This window comes from Trichosurus vulpecula, chromosome 1 (genome assembly GCF_011100635.1).
Source record: "Trichosurus vulpecula isolate mTriVul1 chromosome 1, mTriVul1.pri, whole genome shotgun sequence".
NCBI lineage: Eukaryota > Metazoa > Chordata > Mammalia > Diprotodontia > Phalangeridae > Trichosurus > Trichosurus vulpecula.
Window position 1 is genome coordinate 259,923,318 of NC_050573.1, and position 27,099 is coordinate 259,950,416.

Consider the following 27,099-nt stretch of genomic DNA (forward strand, 5'->3'; position numbering starts at 1 on the left):
ATTCACTTCCCCTATTCTTATTCTTAGTGGTACCTCCCGGAGGTACGTAGTTTTAGGAAGGGTGACTGGAATGATTGGCGGGAACCCTTAGGGGCGGGTCTTAAGTTTCCCGCGAAAAATTGTCCGGGTTCGGCATCTTCCCTTGGCGTTGGGGTACTCGCCAGTCAGGTAAGGTACCTTCGTGGGGAAGGATAGCGGGCGTTGGGTTCCGATTTAAGCCCCGCAAGGCTAAGAAGGTGGAGAATGGAAACTAACTTGGAGCGAAAAAGAGCTGGAGACCGAGACCGGGCGGCGAGGGCGGGTGGGCTCCTAGTCGGCCTTTGAGCCCTGACCTGTGGCCTCCTTCCCTGCGGCAGGTGAATCCCCCTCGGAGCGCGGCCACTCTTCGTCATGTCCTCGTCTCCAGCCTCTACCCCAAGTCGCCGAAGCAGCCGGCGCGGCCGGGCCAGCAACCCTTCCACGCGTGAGTTTGGACCGGTGTCTCCCTTCCCCCATCGCTGGGCTCCGGCCTCATGCGCGCTCTTCCCCGCCGTGTGCGGTGGGGAAGAGAAGACTCCTGAGCCGCGGCCTGGGGTTTTGCCTTTTTGCAAAGGCCCCAGTAGACCCAGACTTTCCAGACTGAGCTTTTGTCCTTAATTATATCCAACAATTAATTTTTAGTTCAGCTTTTTTTTTAAATTATGTGCTTGCTGTTTGCCAGAGCACGGTGGTCAGGCTCCGGAGAGAAACAATTACCATTGACTTTCACTCTGAGCCCCTGTAGTAGCAATTTAGATTTGAAGATCTTTCCCACCCATCTACATTGTTATGGCCTTACTGATGCAGCCTGGAGGGCCCGAAATACCGCTAGGAAGTGGAGCTTGGGCTGAGACCTATTGTGATCCAATTTATGAGCTTCAGCGTGAACTGGGTTTAAGGTTTTGTGAAAGAAGGAAGAAAGTTGTTTACCAAAAGAGGGAATCCAGGAAAGTCTTCTTGGAGGAAGAGGGCTTAAAAAGATGGGCAGAAAATCGACTGATAAAGAGAAGGGAGGGAACTGGGCTAAGAAAACAAATACAAAATAAATGGAAAGGGGGGCGGTGCTAGCTTATCAGGAAAGGCCTCAAGAAGTAGGTAACTCATGAGATGATCTTTGAAGAATTATTTTAAAGAGTGGAGGTGAAAAGGTCATGCATACCAGTCCTGGAACAGGACCTATGGCACAGAGACAGGAAATGGGATTTTATTTATGAGGATCAACAAGAAGGCCATTTTGGCTGGAACCTGGACTACATAAAAGAAAAATACGTGTAAGAAAGTTGGAGGTGGTTTGAGCCATGCTGTAAAAGAATTTAAAATGCCTATTATATTTTTTGGCTAAAGAGGTAACAGCCATAGAATTTGAGATGGGAAGCTTAAGTGATCAGACTCAATATAACACTGCATAGGGATGGGGACTAGGCCTGTGATTTGATTGACAGAGGGAACTCGTAAATTAAGGAACTCCCTCCACCCATATTTGGCTTCACTTTATCTACAACTTGTAGTCATCAAGAGTTGCCTAGGGCAGTGGGGTCAAAGTGGGGAGGGCACTCAACTACATAAGGATCAAAGGCTTCATAACCGTGTAGAAAAATACAAACATCTGTTGTATTCCCTATGACAAGGACATCTGTTTCTAAACACTAGGGAAGGCTGTTTGACACCTGCATTAGGACCCTGAGAGCTTGACTGGTAGAGGGCATACAGCCAGTGTCAGAAGCAGCACTTGAACCTAATGCCATCATCTATTTTATGGAGAAGGAAACAGATTCACATGAAGTGACTATACAAGATTCAAAGCTGGATCCCTCCTGATTCCAATCCTTTTCCCCTATACCACTTGCCTGTCCACATATAGCATGCATGGAGGGAAGTAATGTGTCATAAGGCTGGAAACAATGGGTGATACAGACTATACCAGATGGAGGAGTTTGAAATTTATTAAGGAGTCAAAAAAGGGAGGAAACATTTGTTGGGTACTTTCTATGTACCAGACACTGTGCAAAGCACTTTGAACCACTTCAGTTTTTTGAAAGAAGATATGACATGACCAGATCTGTCTGTAAAAAGGAGCATTAATATGAAAAATTATTTAGGGAAGAGAGGGTAATAAGCATTAAGTGCCTACTATGTGCCAGTGCTACACTTACTGAGGTAGGTACTATTGTTATCTCCATTTTACAGTTCAGTAAACTGAGGCAGAGGTTATGTGACTTCTGATTTTTTGTTGTTTAGTTGTTTCACTCGCATTTGACTTCCCATGACCCATTTGAGGTTTTCTTGGCAAAGATACTGGAGTGGTTTATCATTTCCTTTTCAAGCTCATTTTACAGATGAGGAAACTGAAGCAAACAGGGTTAAGTGACTTCCCCCGTTTCACACAGCTAGCAAGTGTCTGAGACCCATCACTGTCCACTGTGCCACCTAGCTGCCTTCTAGGAAGACTCCAAGGTAGTACTTTTGGGTGGAGAGAAGGGATGGGGCCGCCCTCCACAGATGAAAGGAAGACTGGGAAGTGAAAGGATTTGGAGGATGCTTGGTTCTCTTACAGATACGCTGCATTCAAGCAGCACAAAAGTTAAGGAGACAGATTGTGACTGGATGTCATCTGTGTAAAGAGTAATTGAACACATGGGAACTGATGAACTCAACAAAGGACAGAATAAGAACACAAGAGAAGTCTCAGGACAGAATCTTCTTGGGGGTGAGGAGGGAGATACTGCCCACACTTGGGAGACAGTATACTTTTAAGTTTGATGACACAGACTGCTTTAGTTTTTCTGGTTTCTTTTTCTTTTCTTTTTTTTTATTCATAGCATGGCTTTTAATAAATGCTTGTTACATTTTAATCCAGCAGGAGTCTAGGAAGTAATCAAACAGGTAGCAGAGCAGTGTGATGGTAGCTGAGTGAATTGAGAATGCAGTGTCTGGAGAGTGGTAGGATCTGTCTGGAGCCACATTGCTACAGGGAGTTCAGTTATCCCATGAGGGGAAGCTGGCCTCTTGAAAGTCTTGACTCTTAGCAACCAGAAAGTGTGTTTTTAAGAGTGCTGGCAGTGATAACAAAGAGAAAATTAACAGGATTTGGTAACTGACTTTTCTTTCTCCTTATATCCAAAGATAATGCCAAGAATTTTTAAATGGGAGATTAAGTGAGCATCAGTGCTATGTAGAGAGAGAAAATAGCAGGTGTATGTGAAAAAAATCATCTCAATTTAAGATACATGAAATAGGATTTGTAGGTAGAAATGCCCTGAAGACGGCAGGAGGTAAAAGTCTGAAGCTTTGGAGTGGTCATGATTATATTCTCTTATGGCTCTTTGAATTGAGGGAATGGAACAGCAAGTATTTCTTCAGGTGGCTTTTTGTACTAGGATTCAGAAGTGATTTAAAAACTGCCAGTTGAAGATTATAAGCTCCATGATATCACAATCCCATATCTTTTTATCTAATTATTTCTTCCACTGAATAGGAATTCTAAGAAAACATCAGAAATGAAATGCACACAAAGAGAATAGCAACAGAAAATTTCTCAATTAAAATAAATAAAATGCCAAATTTTGTAGTTCCTTATTTTAGAGGGATGATGTGCCCTGGTGAATTCAGTGTTGGACTTTGGAATCAAGAAGACTTGAGATCAAATCCTTCTTCCACTTAACTAGCTCTGTGATTCTGGGCTATATATAATTTAACCTCTAAGCCCCTGAGCAGTTCTCTAAGATGATGTTATAGATGAATCAAGTAATAGTGATTTCATTAGGCGTCCACTATATACTAGGCCCTGGGGAATACAAAAAAAGAAACGGCTGTTTACATTTTGATTGGAGTAGATTACAGGTACAAGTATATGCAGGATAAATACAATAAATTCACAAGCATTTATGAGGAGCTTATCATGAGATAGACACCATATTAAAAACTGGGAATACAAAACAGAAAAAGCAAAAACAGCCTTTGCCCCCAAGGAAATTATATGCTTACATTCTAACAGGAAAGATAGCATATACCTAAAATGGTACATATGAGATAAACCAGTAGTAAATGGAAAAGAGTTTTAGACTGGAAACAAGGGGAGATGGTGGAGGAGACAAGGACAGGGGGGACACAAGAATGGGTCTCCTGCAGGAAAGGCCCCTTCAACCAAGTTTTAAAGGCAATCAGAAATTCTTTCAGAGGTTAGAAAACATCTTTGGCATGGTGGATCGCCAAAGCAGAGAGAAAGGAGACCAACTGCTTTCTGTGAGGAGCACGGTTGCTGTCTTCACTAATGAAGAGTTCTCAGTGATAAAAATCTTAGGACCTTGACATAGATTTGCATTTTAAAAGCAGATCTTACCCAGATCTACACACAAACACACATCTTTATACTTTTTCTGTGCTTCATAGTTGCCCAACTATTCCATTCCATGAGATCCTGTGAGAACAGACATAAAAATGGAGAGTCATTTTACATTTTTATTTCTGTGTCGAAGCTCGCAGTGAGAATGCCAAGTCTTCTCCATCTCAGAGGCGCCGGCCAGAAGATTCCACATCCACAGGAGAGCTGCAGCCAATGCCCACCTCACCTGGGGCTGATATGCAGAGCCCTGCTACCCAGGATGCCTTGTTTTCTAGCCCACCACCATTTCGTTCTTCAGGTAGGTTCCTCAAGCAATTGCATTGCAGCCTAGGGTATAGGAATGTCATTTTGGAAATGACACAGTCATATCTGAAGTAGTTATGTTAATAAAAAACAATAAAATACCTACCAGGGCGTATTACTTTTCTGACTTCATGCCTTTTCCACCAGCAGAGCAGAGGAGCTTAACAGAAAATTGGACATATTAGCTCTTCCTGAGATGGTGGAAAAGGAAGTCGTAGTTGAAGACCATGATCATTTGGAGGTGTGACTAGATAGATAGTTGGGCTTTCTGGTTGACGTAGCCTTTGGGACAAACATAATGGTTGATATTATAACCACATTTACATAAACTGTTTCTGACAGAACCTTGGGTCTTAACTTTTGCTTGATTCTTTATTGTCTCTCTTGACTTTGCCTAATTTTACCTTTTAATTTCATTTTTTATTCTGAATTTTGAGAAGAGGAATCTTTTAAATAATTTTTTATTTAAAAGTAATTGTGTTTATTGATAAAGATAATAAAAACTTAGATGATAAAGGACGTTATGTCTGACAAAGAGTATTCTGTTCTGAAACTTTGGCCAAAGAAGACAGTGCCCTTAGTATGCATCTTGGGTGAGAACATGATTTGATCTCACAGTAAAGAACTAGAACTCCATTTTTAGCATTTTTGTCCTCAGTTTCAAGATCTATTTGCTTCTGAAATCCAAAATCTCTCAGTAGATCTGAGTATACAGTTGAATTATGACAAATTGAGGCTATTTAGTGAAAAGGTGATCAGTCGTTTTATGGAAATATTTATTGCCTCCAATACCTGGACAAGCCTGAGTCAAAATAAATTCCTAATCTTTTCTATAAGGGCTTTTCACTGTCCATCAACATATGGTGCTTTAATTTCCAATTAGACATACTGCCATCTAAAGTTCTCGTAAAACTTGTTTTGGTTTCTGTAGCTATTCCTCTTGAATTTGATCTCAGTTCACCTTTGACATATGGTACACCCAGTTCACGAGTAGAGGGAACTCCAAGGAGTGGTGTTCGGGGAACACCAGTGAGGCAGAGACCTGATCTTGGATCTGCTCGGAAGGGTCGTCAAGTAGATCTGCACTCTGATGGGGTAGGTGTATAAATCCTATTTGTTCATTGGTTAATTTAAAGAAGGTGCCACAGGTGCAGTAACAGCAATATTGTAATAATAAACTTTGAAAGATTTCATTCTTCCATCAAGACAATTCCAAAGGACACATGATGAAAAATGCTGTCCACCTCCAAAGAGTTCTGATGAACTCTGAATGCAGATTAAACCATATTTTTTTTCACTTTCTTTACTTGGTTTCATTGTTTGTTTCTCGGGTGTGTTTTCTTTTGCAACATGGCTAATGTGGAAATATGTTTCGCATGACTTCATATGTATAATCAGTGTCATTGTTTGCCTTCTAAATGGGTCAAGTAAGGGCGAGGGGGAGGGAGATGATTTGGAACACCAGATTTAAAAAAAAATAAACATTAAAAATTGTACATGTAATTGGGAAATATCTAACAAAATAAAAGAAAAAGAAAAAAATTTAAAGATGCCATGTGTTAAGTTATTGCTAAAGAGACTTGGGATTTGTTTTCTTCCCAATAGCCAGCTGCAGAAGATACAGTTGCAAGTGAACAGTCTCTTGGCCAAAAACTTGTGATTTGGGGGACAGATGTAAATGTAGCTACGTGCAAAGAAAGTTTTCAGGTAAGCTATTTGAGTTAAATATCTATATTTTTGGAATATCTTGACACTTTTTGGTCTGTAAAAATGTAGTAAGAAAGTAACAAGGCAATATCTGGCAATCGAACTAAGGTCCGTTTAAGTTCTAAATTCCATAATTCTGTAAGTTTCTAAATGGCATTCAAATCTAAGGAAAATATCATAGAGGGTTTAACATTATTGAAATGTGCTTCTAGTTTTCAGGAGATAAAAAAAATGGATTGTGAATTGTTGCTAATATTTGCTTACTCTCAAACCTTTTAATCTATACCTTGATGCATAATTTATTTTAAAAAAAAAAGAACATAGTTGATTAGGGCTTTGATTAGAGACAGCCTGGTGTAGTGGAGAGAGAGTTGGGAAGACCTGGGGTCAAGTCCCACAACTGATATAGATGACTATGTGACCATGCGTGGGCAAGTCATTTAATCTCCTAGTGTCCCTGACAGCTCTCCTAAGTCTGAGAACAGGTATGATCTATACTGGTGGAGAGAATTTCTCATGGAGAGCTCCTTATACTAGGGAAATCTCAAGTCCAAAAAAAATTTTTTTTGCTGTGATGAGCGAAGTATTGCCACTGCCTAAAATATAACTAAAGGATGTCCATCACCCAAATTATACCTGGGCTAATTTTCTTCTTCTATATTTCCCCATTATTTAGCGATTTCTTCAACGTTTTATTGACCCCTTTGCCAAAGAAGAAGAGAATGTAGGCATAGATCTTACTGAGCCTTTATACATGCAGCGACTTGCGGAGGTAATCAAAGGTTTTTCTGATTTTTGTTTTGTTTTTTCTTACAAGCAAAATTTTATGTATTATGTTTTTAGTTTAAGTGGGTGACTGTTTACTTTTCATTTTTAATCTTGTAGATCAATGTTATTGGAGAACCATTTTTAAATGTAAATTGTGAACATCTAAAATCATTTGACAAAAATTTGTACAGACAACTTGTCTCCTACCCACAGGTAAGAAATTATTTTAAAATGAATTTGATTTTGTTCCCACGTGATCCATATTAAAGCTACACCTGATAGAACCTCCAGGAAATAAATTGGATATCTTTCCCAAACAGATTTTCTTCTTTTTTTTTAATACCATGTGCTGTTTATTCTTTTACATAGAATCTGTTTGCAGACGTTACATATGTAGTTCATTTCCAACTAAAATATCTAAATATTTGAATTTAATGCAATATGCATATATTTTTCAAATAAAATCCATAACTTTAAATGGCTTTTATATTAAAATTTTTGATAAAAAAATTTTAAAACATTCTCATACATTTCTTGGTAACAAGTACTAAAAAATCTCTTGTCTTCTACATCTCTTGTCTTCTTACATAAAAGCCCTTAAAACATAGACATAATTATACCATATTTCAACAATCAGGCAAGAGAGGAAGAAAAAGTACACAATATTTTATTTGCTTTTGTGTTTTAAGTTTCATTTACCAGGAAGTAGCAAATAACCTTCATGTCATTCAGTTACAACAAGATTACACAGAGGTACAAAGGAAATATTGTATAGCCAGTGCTTAACAGTCAAAGGTATTACTTTATGCAAAGAAACTTATTTTTCAATATGGATATAGTCTTTTCCATTGCCCTTGGTCCCAAGCATAGGACCTCACATCAAGACATGTCCTTTGCCCAAAGTGAATCAGTGTAAACATTTTCATGGCAAATCATCCATTGCCCTTGGTCCCAAGCATAGGACCTCACATCAAGACATGTCCTTTGCCCAAAGTGAATCAGTGTAAACATTTTCATGGCAAATCATCCATTGCCCTTGGTCCCAAGCATAGGACCTCACATCAAGACATGACCTATGCCCAAAGTGAATCAGTGTAAACATTTTCATGGCAAATCATTCTTTTATTATAGCTGCCTTTGATTCTTCACTCATCTCCAAAATGTTCTCCCCATTCACATACTGTTGTTATCATCAAAGAAATTATAGGCTACTTGGGACTCAAATTTGGAAAAGGAGAGATTATCAGTGTTATATTTTTGCCCAAAAATGCTTTTTTGTTTGTTTTTAGGTATCACAACTTTAAATGTCTTTGTAATTATTTAAGATGAAAATTTTTCAGAAATGTATTATACTTTATTATGTTCTTAAATCATATTACATATATTTTAGTTTTCTTTTTGGTTATTTGAGAATGTCACTATAATGTAAATTATTACTCAGAAGAGTGATTCCCTCAGGCTCTGTTAAAAGATAGAAGGCTATTTATTACCCCTACTCTAAATGGCCCCAGTTTACTGTGTTTTTTTTTTAGTTACTTTATTTTCTCTTTATAGTTTTTTATTTGTTCCCTAATCACGTCTTGCCACTGTTAGTGTGCCTGCTTAAATCAGGCCCCATCTACTCCAATTTCCTATTTCTAATCAAGTGTGGATTCCTTCTGTGTTTTTATCCCCTTCAACAAACTTCTTTGAAAAAATAGTAAAACCTAGTTCCTCCTCACTTCCCACCACATTATCTTTTCTCTAACCAAACTTTTATACTCGTTGCCCCCCGTAAACATATCCTGTGCCATTCAGAGTGTTCAAGACGATTCCCATACCTGGAGTGGAATATGGAATGAAGTATATCTGATACATATATACATATACACATACATATGTGAGAGACAGAGATCTTGGATAAGCATTGTAGATGGTCAGTGAGCTTCGTTCAGAATTGAAGAGAGGGAACCTCTGTTGCATTTGAGAAATTGTGTAGTCATTTTAGTGATCCCATCTGTTTCCTCACAAAGAAAGCATACCTTTTGAACATTTCCATTGAGTGTGCATGGCTAAGAATCTTGGAAAACCACAATCTCCAAAGAATCAAATTTTAGGTGACACAACAAGCAATGGAGAGAGAGATGGTGGGCATGAGTAAGATAATTGTGCAGGAAACATGATAAGAAAAGAATGTTGGGCAGTTGTGTAACAAGCTAATGATAATCAGTGCACCACTAAATGTGCCCTGGCCCTCGCAGAATATTAACATGTCAGAAAAGACATTTACAATTCATCAGGTAGGTTTACCATGAAGAATTTATTGGAAAGGATAGGCTCAAAGGTATGGGTGGGTTTCATTTTGTACCTTTAAAGAAAATACATTAAGATCACAAATCTATTGTATACTAATTAGTCCTGGCATGTCCTATTAGTATGAAATTTTCAATTCTGCATACTACTTGAAAATAGATGTAAATACATTTTCATGTTTTTAAAATATATTTTTTGTTCATTTTGTATAGGAAGTTATCCCAACATTTGATATGGCTGTCAATGAGATCTTCTTTGATCGTTATCCTGACTCAATATTAGAACATCAGATACAAGTCCGACCATTCAATGCTTTGAAGACTAGGAACATGAGAAACCTAAACCCAGAAGGTAACACTTTCATAATTGGAAGCATACTAGCAGCAAATAAACCAAAGACATTTTAATTTTTAAAATCATCAAATAATATTACCATTTCCTAATTAAGTTTTGTGATGATTTTCAAAGTATTTTGGTTCAAACCTATCTTGAGATGATCCAGTAATTTTTCTATTTTAGTTCTTTTAATGGTTTCTTATAAGAGTTTGGGTAAGATGAGACAGTATTCTATTTCTTTTCTCTGTCCCATAGTGAATTTACATAAATACATCCACCATTACCACAGAGGTTGAATTCAAGCTTAGTTTCTGTGAAATCATCTGTGACTATTAAGTTTAATCTCTAGGAAGCTGACAGTTGTTTACATCTGTCTTGAAAAAAAAAACACATCCAAATGAAAACAAATCAAGTAGTAATTGTTGTAACACCTATGTACCAAACATTGTACAAAATATTTTTATACTATGGAGCATAACAAGCATGTAAAATGTACAGTTCCTCCCCTTAAGGAGTTTGTAATCTAGTTGGGGATAAAAGCTAAAAATATGAAAGTTAGATGATAGTACAAGAAACTGAAGCGGGAAGAGGACTTGAGGGGTTATATGGGCCAACCCTTTCATTTTCCTGATGAGGAAACAAAGGTCCAGAGAGGTTTTGGATTTGCCTCATGTTACACATGAAGCAAGTGGCAGGTGTGGGCTTCAGATCCAAGTCTCCTGGTGCAAAATCCAAAACTCTACACTGGAAAATAATAAATGGTAAAAGATGTCCCCAGACAGTATATACTGATTAATATACAAGCTGTGCGTTTGTAGCCACTCAGAGGAAGAAGAGAGTTGTCTGAGGGCTTGAAATAGTTTCATATAATAGATAGAATATTAGCTGGACCTTGAGAGGCAGCCAGAATTTGAATAGGCAGAAAGAAGTAAGCATTACAGATGGGGGTAAAGAAAGGAGTTTTGACTGGAGGATACTATTCAGAAAATTGAGTATTTGAAGAGAAAACTACACAGATGGATTGGGACCAGACTGTTGAAGGCTTTGAATGCCAGATCAAGGGCTTCCTCCTCTTTGAACTAGAAGGTATTCAGAGAGAATAATGCTGAAGGCTGGTAGAATACAAATAGAGGACGGGCAGCTAGGTGGTATGGTAGATAGAGCACTGGCCCTAGAATGAGGAGGACCTGAGTTCAAATCCAGCCTCACATTTACTAGCTGTGTGATCCTGAGCAAGTTACTTAACACTGATTACCTCCGGGGGAAAAAGAAAGAAAGAAAAGAAATGGTAATGTAAATAGGTGAAGTAGATGACTGGATTGATGGACTTTTTTTTTTCCATTTATTTGGGATGAATAGGAAAAGAAATTTTTGTGGAAAAAGGCATTTAGATGTTAGATTGTCTACAGAGGCAGGCCAAGTTTTCGTTTATTACAAGAAGAAAAGTTTGGAATACAGGAAAGTTTGACCGAAGTAGAGTTGGGAACAAAACAACAATTAGGTGTGTGAGAGTGGCATGAATTTGAAGATAATATGAATTATTAAAGTGTTAGTGTGTATGGCAGAATGAAGGCATATTAGATAAAGAAGAGAAGAACTGGGATGATTGGTTGACTAAACAGAGTGAATTAGGGAAGGGATAACTGAGTTTACTTGGGGTAAGGGGTAGAAGCAAGAAATGAAATGACAAAGATAAGGTATAGACATGTATACAGTCAGATTCAGGCAAAACAGTGAAGCCTGGGCTGTTCCAAAAAGAATATTCATGTGTTAGATTGTGCCTCAGAAAATAAAATCTAACTTAGACATAGGAAAGCCCTGATTGCTGCACAGGTATCATTGTAGGATATGGGCATGGGTAGGTCCTGGTAAAGTTGGAAAGGCCTTCTCAAGTCTAAATTATGTAGGAAGGAGTCTAGTTATTAGACTGTTATAATTTATTTAAATGCATCTTAGAAGTAGAATCGAAGAGTATTTCCTAGTCTTCTACTATCTCCCTTTTATTTTAGTTCTGGATAGATAAAAATCTTATCAATCCTATATACATCAGTCATTCAGCATTTATTAAGCACCTACTTTGAGTCAGGCACTGATCATACAAACACAGAACTGAAATATAAATATATAAGAGTACATACAAGGAAGTTTTGGGGGAGGCAGTTGAGGGAAATTATGTAGGTGGTGCCACTTAAACTGAGCTTTAAAAGATGATACTCAAGATACTAAGACATGGAGGTATGGGAAGAGAACATCCTGGGCCCCAGAGAGTAAAGTACCATAGTAATTAAACTATGACGTACTTTTTTCCCTTCATTATAGATATTGATCAACTAATTACCATCAGTGGTATGGTAATCAGATCATCCCAGTTAATTCCAGAGATGCAGGAAGCATTTTTCCAGTGTCAAGTTTGCGCCTTTACCACAAGAGTCGAAATTGATCGTGGCCGGATCGCTGAACCATCCGTATGCAAGCACTGTAACACGAAACACAGCATGGCACTGATCCACAATCGCTCCATGTTTTCTGACAAACAGATGGTGTGTTGGAGCCTTTTCTTGCTATATATTAATGTAGGGTTTCTCACAGACAAAGCATGAATCTCTGACCTTAGGCATCTGTTTTACTGTTCATCCTTGGCAACCAGAAAAAGTCAAGTTTCGCTTACTTTACTCTGACCTTGACTCACGCACTTCCTAAATGGCAATTGATTATCTTGACTCAGAATTATTTCTTTTCTGAGGTACTTTGTTTTGTTCTGAGTGGAGCAAAATTTCTGAAGAGTTTTGAATATTAGCAGAAAATTGTAGATGCTTTCCCATGTGATTTCCCAAAATTGTAGTATTTTTAAATGGTTAAATAGTATGTTTCTAATCACTGTTCACTTATTACTATCAGCAAAATTCCTTTTCAATTTTTGGCCTTTTAATTCACTCTTATATTTTGTAATCCTTATACAGCAATGAAAAACATAAATCTTAATGAAATTTTGTTTTCTTTTTTGTGTTGATTTTTTTAAAATTGTGGATTTGGGTTACAGAATATTTATCCATTTAGAATTAAATTCAAATAACACTTTATAGAATTCTCCCAATTTTTTCTTTATTTAGGAAGTTTGGCTTTCTCTTGTCCATCTCTATTCTGTTAAGAGTAAGAAATTGTTATTTAAATTTTGCTTAGAATTAACATTAACTTTCAGTGTTCTCTTATCAGATCAAACTGCAGGAGTCTCCTGAGGACATGCCAGCAGGACAGACTCCTCACACTGTGGTTCTCTTTGCTCACAATGACCTTGTTGATAAGGTTCAGCCTGGTGACAGGGTGAACGTTACAGGTGAGAGGGATGTACTTTTGCACTTTCACAACCAGTAAAGTAGTAAGGTGGTTTAAGGCAGAATGAGGATCCATAAAGACTACATTTAACAAGCTAGAATGATAGGTCCTCTCTAATAAGATGACATTTAATAGGAACAAATGTAAGTCTCTACACTGGGGTTAAAAAAAAGAATCAGTTGTACAGACACCAGATGAGACGTGTGTGGCTGTTGGGGGTGGGAGAGTGCAGAATGGACTTAAAGCTCAGTATCCAATGAAAGCTAAAGGTTGGTCTACATTGATGACTGCACCGTGTGCACACTAAGGTAGATGATCCAGACTGTCCTGTTCAGATCAAGTCAGGAGTACTTAGATATTAGTTCTGGGTGCCCCATTCCAGAAAAGGCAGTGAAGTGTCTTGTCCAAGATTACACAGCTAATTAGTGATAAGGCCAATATTCTTGATTCCCGGTCTAGCATTCTTCCTACTGATGCTTTTGTGGGAAGATAATATAAAAAAAAATCAAACATTATTAGTGCTAGCCAATAAAATACCACAGTGACATTGATATATGTGGAGGGAGGGGGGCACAGTGTGGATCTTGGCAGCTCTAACTATATCTTTGGTCCATGGAGGGGAGTTTGAAATGAACCAGAAAACTCAGGTGGCATCTTGCCATCACTTAACTGCCTGCAATACCATTCTCATCTCCTGGACTAAATGTACAAGGCTGTCAGCTTACATTTAGTCTAGGAGAACTAAGGATAAGAATGGTATTGCAAGCAGTTAAGTGAAGGAAAAGGAAGAAGTGTTGATGTCTTGATCTTCAAACAAATCAACTGACTTTAATTGTAGCTTAAATGATCTGCCAAGGACAAAGTACATTCTTCTATCTCTTCAAATGTATATTGGGGGAAGGGGGTTGTAGGTCAAGGTATATACAGGAGAAACATGCCTGTTAATGTTCTATGATGTTCTGTGCTTGCTTCTCCTCAGGGATCTATAGAGCTGTTCCTGTTCGAGTCAATCCAAGGATGAGCAATGTCAAATCTGTCTATAAGACCCACATTGATGTCATTCACTATCGTAAGACTGATGCCAAGCGTCTACATGGGCTTGATGAAGAAGCTGAGCAGAAACTTTTTTCAGAGAATCGTGTGGAAATGCTAAAAGAGCTTTCCAGAAAACCGGACATTTATGAGAGACTTTCTGCAGCCTTGGCTCCAAGCATTTATGAACATGAAGATATCAAAAAGGTATATAGGAACTTTTCATTATCATAATGACAGTAATAGACATTATATAGTGCTTTGCAGTTTGCAAGGTGCTTCACATATGTTATCTTCACAATAACCCTGGGAGAGGCAAGTGTTATTATAAATAGTCCATTTTACAGATGAGGAAACTTTGACAGGTAAGATGACCTGCCCAGGTACACACAGCTAGTAAATGTCCTAGGCTAGATTTGAACTCAGGTCTAGGACTCTGTTAGGGATGTCACCTAGCTGCCTTAAGTGTACAAGCTACAAAAATACTAATTTATCAAATTTTTGGTGAGAAATATCCTGCAAATAGTGTTTTTTATTGTGAGGTGAAAGATAATCATCACTTAAATTAAGCAAAATACTTTGAAGATAGCTTTAAGATTGCTTGTTCTCATGCTTATAACCATTTTTAATCTTTATAGATATGGAAAAATGATATACTTGTTTTTGTTCTGTCACTAATGCTATCTAATCTTGTTTCTTTTTCCTGGATCTTTATTACCTTTAAAATGAGAAAGTTCATATCTGAACACAATTATAAAACACTTCAAAAAATATAGATTGAAATAATTGGAGAAATATTAATTGTTCATGGGTAAGCTGAGCCAATAAAATAAAAATGACTTATCTAAATTATATGAGATAATTATTCAGTGCCATACCAATGAAACTACTAAAGAATTCCTTTATAGAATTAGAAAAAAATAGTAACAAAATTCATCTGGAGAAACAAAAGGTCGAGAATATCAAAGGAAACAAAAAATAGAAAGGAAGAGGGACTAGCAAATCTTAGATTTCACTACAAAGCTATAATTGTCAAACAGTTTGGTACTGGATAAGAAATAGCTGTTGGTCAGTGAAACAAATGAGGTTCACAGTGTTCAGAAACAAATGAGTTCCAGTAACCTGATGTTTAACAAACCCAAAGATCTCAACTATTGGCAAAAATTCACTATTTGACAAAAATTGTTGGGAAAACTGTAAAGTAGTCTGTTAGAAACTACGTATAGACCAACATCTCACTTGATAATCCAAGATAAGTACAGAATGTGTACATAAAAGGTGATATAAGCAAATTATCTGTCAAATAGATAAAGGAATAGTTCATAACCAAACAAGAAATAGGCTCACAGAAGGCAAAACAAATCATTTTAATTATATAAAATTAAAAAGTTTTTGCACAAACAACCAATGCAGAAGAAAAGCAGGAAACTAAGATAGGAAACTAATACAAATTTATAAGAATAACAGCCATTTGTCTTTGACAAATGGTCAAAGGATGGGAATAGAGTTTTCAGATAAAGAAATCTAAGCTATTAGTAGCCACATGAAAAAATGCTCTAAATCACTAATAATAAGAGAATGCAAATTAAAACAACTTGAGCTTACCACCTCACTCTCATCAGATTGGCTAAGATGACAAAAAAGGAAAATGACGAATACTGGAGGGGATGTAGGAGAACAGCTACATTAATGCACTGTTGGTGGAGTTGTGAACTGATCCAACCATTCTGGAGAGTAATTTGGAACTATACTGCAAAAACTATTAAATTATGCATACTCTTTGACCCAGTAACACTGCTACTAGGTCTGTACCACAAAGATCAAAGAAAGAGGAGAAAGACCCATATGTATAAAAATATTTATAGCAGCTTTTTGTGTTGGCAAAAATTGGAAATTGAGGGAATGTCCATCAGTTGGGGAATGACTGAATAAGTTATATATGAATGCAGTTGGAACACTATTGTGCTGTAAAAAATGATGAAGGGGATGGTTTCAGAAAAATCTGGGTGGACTTGTATGGGCTGATACAAAATGAATTGATGAAACATGCTACCTACCTCCAAAGAGAACTGGTGGAGTCAGCATGCTGACTAAAGAGAATTTTCTTCTTTTTCCTGCTTTTTGGGGGGAGATGATGAGGGGATGAGTCCAATACAGAAATTTGCTTTGCATGACTGCATATTTGTAGTGGGTTTTGTTTTTCTTGCCTTCTCATGAGTGAAAAATGGGAGAATTTGGAACTGAAAATTTTTAATGAATTTTAGAAAAATAATAAAATTCATCCTAATACTTCTCTTAAATCTCATTTTAAGTAATGTGCACTCACATTCTCTCTAGGGTATTTTGCTTCAGCTGTTTGGAGGAACAAGAAAGGATTTTAGTCACACTGGAAGGGGCAAATTCCGTGCCGAGATCAATATCCTTCTGTGTGGGGATCCTGGGACCAGTAAGTCCCAGCTGCTACAATATGTCTACAACCTTGTTCCCCGGGGACAGTATACATCTGGGAAAGGCTCCAGTGCCGTTGGTCTTACTGCATATGTAATGAAAGACCCAGAAACAAGACAGTTGGTCTTACAGACAGGTGCCCTGGTCTTGAGTGACAATGGTGTTTGCTGTATTGATGAATTTGACAAGATGAATGAAAGTACAAGATCAGTACTTCATGAAGTAATGGAACAACAGACTCTCTCAATTGCCAAGGTAAGGCTTCCATTGTCTGCTGTAATGCACACAGTAAGAAATGTAGATCATCGTGTACATGAAATTAGTGTCTGGGTACAACTTTTCCTTTTGATTCCAATCGAAAATTAGTTATGAATTTTGTGGCTCTATTACAGATGTTTATAGATAAAACTGTCGACAGATGCTTCCAAATGTATTTGGTTGGGGGCTAATTTCTGAATGTTTTCTATAGAATCCTCTTGTTTATTTACCGTATGTGCCACCTTTTTATAGAGAACACCTAAAAGTCTTTACTTGTCCTGAAGACAGCATGATAAATGAGACTCTATTCACATACTTATTTTCTTTTTTTCAGGCTGGAATTATTTGTCAGCTAAATGCTCGAACTTCTGTCTTAGCAGCAGCTAATCCTATAGAGTCCCAATGGAATCCTAAGAAAACTACCATTGAAAATATTCAGCTTCCCCATACTTTATTATCAAGGTATTGTCAAAGATGTTTATAAGCTAGAAACTACACTGTATAATACGTTGCTTCTAATACTATGCTAAATACTTTTTTCTGAAGTGGATTTTTTTCTTACATTAGCTAAACTATTTTCCATTAGTCTTAAAATAATATTGACTTCCCATAAGTATGCTCTATTTTAGAATACTTATATAGCCCACACTCTCTAAAATACCAGCCAAAAGTATTTATGTAATTAATAAATGAATTTTAGATTATAAGTATGTTTTTGTTTTGCCAGTTGAATATATTTGCTTATGCTAGCCACCTCCTTACAAGAGATGTGATAGATTCAGATGCAGAATAAATCCATTTATAGAAATGATGGGAATTTATTTGGCTTGACATTGGGGATTTGTTTTACTTAACTTTGCATATTTGTTGAATTTGTTGAGTTTGAAGTTTACACACATAGACACTCATGTGTATAGTTACCTAAATCTTTCTCATGTTTGTAATATAGTAACATTATCATTCCAGGAGAAAGTTTACTTTCTCAGCTCTGTTGCATGACTGACAAACCAGCATTTCTTGAATCTGAAATCTTAGGAGCCAGTAGGAGGCCAGAAGGTGTGCTGAAAGCCCAGTAGAGAAAGCCCATAGTGGTAGACAGACACTATAGCTAATTTCAATTAGGGGTGCCTAAAACAAATTAAGAACAAGACCTTTTAAAAGCATCTTTCTGTTAGTGAACTTTGATGAACAAAAGAAGCCAATGGATATTTTTGTTCAACCATCTTTAGATTTGATTTGATTTTCCTCATGCTGGACCCTCAAGACGAAGCCTATGACCGCCGTCTTGCCCACCATTTGGTCTCTCTGTACTATCAGAGTGAAGCACAAGTAGAAGAGGAGTTCATGGACATGGCGGTCCTGAAGGACTACATTGCATATGCTCACAGCTCTATCACTCCTAGACTAAGTGAAGAAGCAAGCCAGGCTCTAATCGAGGTAATATATTGACTTTTTGGAGTCTGCAAAGGGGTTTGTTGTTTTTCATTCAGAAACATGTTAAATGTTTGCCGTAGGCTAGATGCTACAGGAGATACAAAGAAAATAATTCCTATTCTCAGAAAGCTCTAAAAGCCAGTGGGGAAATAATATAGTTTTAATATACAATAAGATCAGAACCCAGGAGATGTACAAGCAGGAGCAGGGCTTTCCGGAGGCATCTGAGTTGGGCTTTAAAAGGATGGTGTAATGACACTTTAGATTCGAAGGTCTTTCCCATCCGTTAAAAGGCCATGTGACCTGCTTGCATCACAGGAAGCCTAAGTCACATGTGGTGGGAGGAGCTTGCTGAGAGGAAAAGGAAAGTGTGCCACAGGAAATGCTCAAAGAGAGAACAGTTAGAGCTGAGGGAGAGCGCAGACATGGTGGTTGTGCTGCGAGTGTATTTGTGGGAAGGTGGGGCGGATGGTTTTGGGGTGGCAAGGCTCCCTGCTATGATACTATGTTTTAGGTTCCTCGCTGTTATGATAAAGTGGACTTACTGGTTTTGGGAGTTGGTTGCTGCTTGGATAGGCTGGACTTAGTTATGGGATTTGGTCCTCTGGTATATGAATAAATGTTTTTACCTTCTATATGGAGAATCTCTCATATTTTGTGATACATAGGCATATTCATAATTATCATCAGGGTTGTGTTTATTGCTTTGCCAATACAGATGGGTAGGAAATCTAAGTAGTATAGGAAACAGGGTGAGAAAAGTTACAAAGGTGGGAAAATATGAGAGGTGATAAGTAGCCTAGTTTGGCTAGAGTCTAGCGCACATTTAGGTGGGGGTAGTACCAGATAATATCTGAAAGATAGGGTATTATTTAATTTAAGTAAAAATTAATTTTAATTTTTTTAATTTAATTTTGCCTCATTGCCTTATTTTGCCTCCTAATTTAATTAATTATAAAATTAATTAAAATTAAATACAAATGTTTAAAAGTCAGTCCTGCCCTCAAGGAACTTAAAATCTAATGGGGGGGACAGTCAGAATATGCAGAAGGAGGCAGGAAGGTGGGGCCTAGGGAGCAGGAGGTGCAGAGTCTAATATAAAGACGGATTTGTGATGAAAAGAGTTGAAGCAAGGAGACTTGTTAGAAGGCGGCAATCCAGGTGGATAGAGAACATAGATTTGCTTTTACAGAATTAAGTTATATAGATTGTGTAGTAACCTGACACTTAACTGTTCGATGCATAACCGTAGACACTGACAAAATTAATTTCCAGTAGTGTTTTCCAAATACGCTTTGGCATCTATCTGTTTCTGTGTTTGTATACTAATTTTTACCAGTCTTCCTCAGAATCTTAATAAATGTTCTATGATGGAAATTTAACCAACTTTAAAGAAAGGTTGAAAATGTATCCACTAGAAGAATCAACACATTTTTTTAAGATAGGTTTTTGAGTGGAACCTTTTGAGAGCCTTTGCTACACATTAAGGGTTTTGGTCATTTAAACAGATTCTTTAGTACTTGATCTCAGGCACACCTCTACATTTTCTGCAGGCTTCCCGAAATGCTTTGGCATGCCCCCAGACTGCAACTGGGCTGCGGGTTGTATAGGCCTGCCTCACAGTGTAGATCATAGCCCTTCCATGCCTTCTCATCTTGACAGCTCTTTTGCATATCCTCCCATAAATTCTTCCCAGGGGATCCACCCACAATACTGGAAGCTGTCCTCTGGTGGTTTTTTGTTTGCTTGTTTAACATTGCATGGGTGCCAGGGAAGCTTTCAGCTTGCCTGACTGTTATTCTTGGTTTTACTATATAACCAGCCCCCTTCTTTTCAAACTTTCATGTACTGAACAATACCTCTTTTGATGAATGTAAGTCCTCGTTGGTGATATACTATGCCCTCTTTATCTCTGTCGTTGTTCAGTTGCATCTGACTTTTCATGAACATGTATGAGGTTTTCTTGGCAAAGATACTGGAGTGGTTGGCTGTTTCCTTCTCCATTAGTTATGCCTGCTTTACATCTCTCCATTGCCCTTTGGGTCTACCCACAATTTTATTCTTTGAATTCATACTCTTAGTACCTTACTATGGCATGGAAATGACTCTGGGTTCTTGATAGCTATGCCAGTGGCACACACACATGCTCTAGTATACTGGAGAAGCTTTCAATACAATTCTGGTGAAACTCTTAGTTTTAAAAGAACCATGTACTATCACTAGAACAATTTTGGTGTTAAAAAGATTTATTTTTATTTGACTCCAAGTTGAATCTCCAGACCATTGAAAATGTGATGCTTTTAATCAGATTATAAACTATCTCATAGAATGATATTTGTGCCTTTGAAAGCACAAGGAAACCAACTCCTTTATTTTTCCTTTCCTTTCACCATCTTCTTAATTATCTACAATCTGGCTTTCTTACCACTCAACTGACACTGCTATCTCCAAAGTTACCTTTCTCTTAATTGCTAAATCTATGTGCCTTTTTAAAAATTCTCAACCTTGACCACTCTGCAGTCTTTGACATTTTCAATCACTCCCTTGATATTCTTTTCTTTCTAGGTTTCTATGACACTCTATCCTAGTTCTCCTCCTCTCTGGCCATTCCTCAATGTCCTTTGCTATATCTTTGTCCAACATATATCCTCTAACAATGCTATGTCCCCCAGTCTCTGTCATAATTTTTCTTTTGATGAACTCATCAGCTCCCTTGAACTCAATTATCACCCTGTACTGATCCTTCTCTGTTTATCCAACACCTTTCCTAACCTCCAGGCTCCCATCTCCAACTGCCTATATGACATCTCTCAACCTGAATGTCTCAGACACCTTTAACTCAACATGTCCAAAGTGGAACTCATTTATCTCTCCTCTCACAGTCTTCTTCCTGTGTTTCCTGTTAACTGTTCAGGGTACCACCAGCTTTGAAATCTAGGTGTGATCCTGAACTCCTCATTCTCTCTCACCCCACTCCTCATATCCAGTCTGATGCCAAGTTCTGTCAGTTTTACCAGAGTAAATCTCTAGCCCTTTTCACCTCAGGCTTGTATGCCTCAAATCTCTCCCCACTCCAATCTGTTGTCATCCAATCAGCTATCAAATTTATCTTCTTAAAGTACAGGTGTGGCTCTTCTACCCTCCCCTCTTCCCTCTCCACCCTCACCCATGGTTTCTTAGGTTGCCCTAGTGACCATGGAAATAAGCTTTTCGCCATCCCTGGCCTGACCAGTTGCTGAAAACTAGTACATTCTGTCCCCAGAACTATGTCTTGAGCTCTTCCAACATGGTAGAGCTTTCTGCCCTGGCCCAGAACCACTTTTACACCAAAAAAGGATAAAAAAAGAATTCAAATGGAAGAATTTGTGTTGCTATCTCCTTTTAAAGGTGTAACCAAGGCCATTTTTTTCTTTACATTCTCCCCAAACTAGGCATATGTAGACATGAGGAAGATTGGAAGTGGCAGAGGAATGGTTTCTGCATATCCCCGACAGCTGGAATCGTTGATACGTTTGTCAGAAGCTCATGCCAAAGTGCGATTTTCAAACAAAGTTGAAGCAATCGATGTTGAAGAAGCAAAACGCCTCCATCGTGAGGCGCTCAAACAATCTGCTACTGACCCAAGGACTGGCATTGTGGATATATCTATTCTCACTACAGGTTTGTGGTTTATATATGACAAAAATCTTGAATTGGCAATTTTTTAGATAGGAAAATAATTGATCATGTTTTCCAAAAATTGATATTTTAAAGGATACATTTGTTAAACAGTACATTGTACTGTCAGCATTAGAGTGCTGCAAATGCATAGGTAATTGAAACTGCATAGAATCATTCAAATTTTGAAATGCAATTATATAAATATTCAGGAACTGCTTAGACTCCACTTTAAACATCAAAGGAAAATTGGGGAAATTGAGTGAGGAAATACATTCTGGGAAAGGAACAGTTTTTTTTTAATTGCATACTTTGTTATGTAATATTTTTTTAGTTTTCAGCATTGATTTCCGTAAGATTTTGAGTTACAAATTTGCTCCCCATTTCTACCCCCCTTCCCCACTTCAAGATGACATGTATTCTAATTGCCCCATTCCCCAGTCAGCCCTCCCTTCTATTACCCCACTCCCCCTGCCCCCATCCCTTTTCCCCTTACTTTCTTGTAGGGCAAGATAGATTTCTATGCCCCATTGACTGTATATCTTATTTCCCAGTTGCATGCAAAAACACCTTTTTTTTTTTTTTTTTTTTTGATTGTTTTTTTTAGCATCTGCTTTTAAAACTTTGAGTTCCAAATTCTCTCCCCTCTTCCCTCCCCACCCACTCTTCCTAAGAAAGCAAACAATTCAACATAGGCCACACATGTAGCATTATGCAAGACACTCCCATAAATAATTGTGTTGTGAAGGACTAACTATATTTCCCTCCCTCCTATCCTGTCCCCCTTTATTAAGTTTTCTCCCTTGACCCTGTCCCTTTTCAAAAGTGTTTGCTTTTGATTACTTCTTCCCCCTTTCTGTCCTCCCTTTTTTATCCCCTTCCCCCTACTTTCATGTAGGGTAAGATACCCAATTGAGTGTGTATGTTATTCCCTCCTCAAGTCAAATCCGATGAGAGCAAGATTCTCTCATTCCCCCTCTCCTGCCCCCTTTTCCCTTCCAACGAACTGCTTTGCCATTTGAGTTAGTCTATTTTTTAAGGTGTTATTTTCTTCAGTATTTTTTGGGTCTCCTTTAGTGAATCATTGACTTGTTTTTCATGATTTTCTTGCATCACTCTCATATCTCTTCCCAATTTTTCCTCTACTTCTCTTATTTGCTTTTCCAAATCCTTTTTGAGTTCTTCCATGGCCTGAACCCAATTCATATTTTTCTTGGAGGCTTTTGATGTAAGCTCTTTGACTTTGTTGACTTCTTCTGACTGTATGTTTTGATCTTCTCTGTCACCAAAAAAAGATTCCAAAGTCTGAGTCTGAATCTGAGTCCGTTTTCGCTGCCTGGTCATGTTCCCAGCCAACTACTTGACCCTCAAGCTTTTTGTCCATTTATAACTGCTTGTAGAGTAGAGAGTACTTTGTCCCAAGAGTTAGGGTCCAAGCACTGCTGTTTTTAGAGCTACTTCTACACAGCAAACTGCCACACCAGCACTCCTCCTCCCCCAAGAACAGCCAACCTGGACCACGACCCAGATCCAAGCAGGCTCTCAACTCCCACTCTGATCCACAGCTTAATTCCTCCCACAGGGTGAGAGCCTGGGTCTGGAAGCAACCACAGCTGGAGCTCTGGAAGCAGCCCCAGAGCTGCACCACTTCCATGCCCCTGGGGCTAGGGACAACCACGTACTTCTTTCACTCCAATCTAGCAGTTTTTCCACTAACCTTCTCTCTGTTGTCTTTGGCGTTTGTGGTTTGAGAAGTCTGGTAACTGCCACAGCTCAATAATTCAGAGCCCTACTGCCTGTTCGGCCCAGCTCCTGGTCTGGTTGGTCCTGGCATGGCCCATGCTGAGCTGTGCTCAGCTCCGTTCCCAGCTCTGTGCGATAGACCCTTCCCAGTAACCATCCAGGCTTTCCTGGGCTGGAGCCCTGCTTCACTCTGCTATTTCATGGGTTCTGCAGCTGTAGAATTTGTTCAGAGCCATTTTTTACAGGTTTTTGGAGGGACCTGGGGAAGAGCTTAAGCAAGTCCCTGCTTTTCAGCCACCATCTTGGCTCCGCCCCTGAAAGGAACAATCTTAATGTGAATGTTTGGGAAAACCATGGGTAGGTTGGTTTTTTGGTTTTGTGTGGGTTTTTTGAGACTAGATCTCTTTAACTCACCAAGGCTAGAAGTGCAATGGCCAATCACAGTTCTAATCCCAATGGTAATTGACATGGAAACTAACTTCCTCCATTTTTCCAGCCTGGGCTGGTTCAACCATCCTTAGTTGGCCTGGTGACCCTCCACTCCCAGGGACTCACTGTATTGGTGCCAGACTTAGTACAGACCCCCAGTTGGCTTTAGTTATGCTGCATCACAGAACTAGAAACTTTCCTGCTATTGCCAGAATCAGGATAACTTATCTGTTGAGAAATGGGTGGGGGGTGGAGTGTGTGTGTGTGTGTGTGTGTGTGTGTGTGTGTGTACACTAAACGCTTGTCAGAAAAATTTGATAAAAAGATTTTTTCCATTTGACCACTTCCCTTATTTTGTTTGTGCAGAAGCTTTTCATTTTCATATAATCAGTCATCTCTTTTTTTCTTCTGTAATTGCCTCTATGTCTTGTTCAGTTAATAGTATGTCTCTTACCCATAGCAGTTAAAAATATATGATCTGTTTCTCTTCTAATTTTTTAATAGCATGATCTTTAATATTAAGGTCACATTTGTTTAGACTATATTGTGAGATATAGTGTAATATGTTAGGCTAAGCATCTTTTCTGTCTGGCTGCTGGTTTTTCCCAGCAGTTCTTAAGTAATTTATGTTTCCTGGTTTATCAAAAATGGGTTTTTAGTTCTACTTGTTTCAATTCACCCTTGTTTAGCCTATTCTGTTATAATTTGAGGTCTGGAAGTATTATTCCCCCATTGTCCCTACCTTTTTTCATTATTTACTTTGATAGTATAGATCTTTTCCTTTTTCTAAATTAATTTTGCTTTATTATTTTGTTGAGTAAAGTAGGATCCAGACAGGAAGAAACTTGCAGAAATTCAGAGAAGTTGAGAGGTTAGGGAGATAGAAGCTTGGAGTAGAATTTATGGTTAGCAATAAAAGAATGACCTTTAATTTGGGGTCAACTGATGCCAATATAGTCAATTGAATTTGACACAGATAAAGGAATATGATAAAAGCTAGAAGTCCAATCTCATTTTAAAAATGAGGAAACAGGCCCAGGGAAGTTAAGTAAGAGTACAAGTGGTTTTCCTTAATCCTTAACTATTAAGTATATTACAGCCTTTGAAGAGGCAGTGTCACGTAGGCAAAAGTACTGGGGTACGAACTTGGTTATTTGACCAAAATCTTCTAGAAAAAGTGAATGGTAGTCTGACAAAAATTAGATTTAAGCCAATACCCCACACCATACACCAAGATAAGTTCCAAATGGATACATCACCTAAATATAAAAAGTCATGTTCTAAATAAATTAGAGGAATAATAAAGAAATTCATTACCTTTCAAATCTATGAGTAGCAATGTAGTACCAATTTAGGTGCTATTTGGCTGTGTGACTTTAGGCAAGTCATTTAACTTCTCCCTATCTCTGTGTATACTCTGGGCTTTAAGACTTGTGGAAAAAAAGTTCCTCTATTTAAAAGATAATCCTAGATTTACTTTAATTGAAATTTTCTTTTTAGGAATGAGTGCCACATCTCGCAAAAGAAAAGAAGAATTAGCTGAGGCTTTGAAGAAGCTTATTCAGTCTAAGGGCAAAACACCAGCTCTAAAATACCAGCAACTCTTTGAAGATATTCGAGGACAATCTGACATAGTAAGTATTTTGCATATGTTTGGAACTTCTAGTTTTATTTCTTTTTTTCTGAAGTCAGACTTTTTCTTTTTCTTTTGTTATAGACATTTTCAATAGTAAAATTTAACGGGAAAGAGTAAATTTTGTGACAATCTGAAATATAAAAATGCCCTATAAGTAAAAGGGCTTCTTTATTTTAAAAAAAATCCATATTTAATAGAAATAATTTAAAATGCTAGAACATTCAAACCAGCTTCTTAAAGTTAATTTGATTCTAAAGATAAATGCTGTTGGATGATAAATTAACTGGAAAATTGGCATATCTTTAGCAATTATGTGTAAGATTAGGTATATGTTTTTAGACTTAGAAAATATTTCTTTTCTACTTCCCCAAGGCTATTACTAAAGATATGTTTGAAGAAGCCTTACGTGCTTTGGCTGATGATGACTTCTTGACAGTTACTGGAAAGACTGTTCGATTGCTCTGAAGAAATAAGATATGAACAATAATGAGCACTATTATGTTCTGCTTTTCTACACAGATGTTTCACTTGATTACTTAGGTAAAACTACTGCTTTTCCTTCATTATTTGCCAGTTAGTTCACAGCACTGCCATCAGTGTAAATAGCTAATTTCTAAAAGAGTACTAAGTTCTGATCTGTTTTTCAAATATTAATTAGATATCCATTTTTATAATGAACATGTTCATTAAAAATGCTTTAAATAAAAGTTTTCCTTTTTGTACACTACTTTTGAAATTTGTCTTTTTTTAGTATGGGCCCTGCTAGAGGTTGTGCTTTGTATAAATCTTAATACAATCCCTTCTACATGTCTCATACTGTAAAGGTCTTATCCATATTTTTCCATAAATCTTCCACAGATGATCCACCACTATGCTGAAGGCCTTCCCTTTTTTTATGTCTCAGGGGTACCAGAACATACACAAACTGACCGACTATGCATTGCCTCTTAATTCTTGATGACTATGTTTATATCAACACTTTGTAGCAGTAAAGAACTAGAAACAAAGTGATTGCCCATCAGTTGGGGAGTAGATAAATGAAATTGTATACAAATGTAGGTAGCAAGACATAGTGACCATGAGGAATTCAGAGAAACAGAGGGAGCTTTGAAGAACGTTTTAACTTTTTGCTTTTTTCAAAGGAATGTTCAATTCTAGGTGACGGGGAGGTTTTATTCAAAAAAGACTGGTGTAAAAAAAATCGTTTGGGGAATGGCCAGGTTGTGGCACATGACTGCAATGGAGTATTAGTGCACCACAAGAAATGAATATGAAGGGACTATAGTAGCTAGCTTTTATATGACATTTTAGGGTTGGGGGTAGGGGGAATATAACAGCCTTGTGTGGTAGGTGTTACTGTCCC

General features: G+C 37.8%; 1 protein-coding gene across 1 annotated transcript; it reads left to right on the forward strand.

The window, feature by feature from the left end:
* The first annotated feature begins 76 nt into the window (after positions 1 to 76).
* Positions 77 to 26,463, forward strand: MCM4 (minichromosome maintenance complex component 4). The gene is made up of 17 exons (XM_036737986.1): positions 77 to 168; positions 357 to 463; positions 4,494 to 4,658; positions 5,595 to 5,758; positions 6,269 to 6,370; positions 7,047 to 7,142; positions 7,256 to 7,351; positions 9,643 to 9,781; positions 12,086 to 12,306; positions 12,980 to 13,100; positions 14,079 to 14,338; positions 16,469 to 16,834; positions 17,172 to 17,299; positions 18,067 to 18,274; positions 21,703 to 21,931; positions 25,601 to 25,734; positions 26,109 to 26,463. Exons 2-17 carry the CDS (start codon positions 391 to 393, stop codon positions 26,199 to 26,201), a joined length of 2,595 nt encoding a protein of 864 aa, XP_036593881.1. The 5' UTR covers positions 77 to 168; positions 357 to 390; the 3' UTR covers positions 26,202 to 26,463.
* The last annotated feature ends 636 nt before the right edge of the window (positions 26,464 to 27,099 follow it).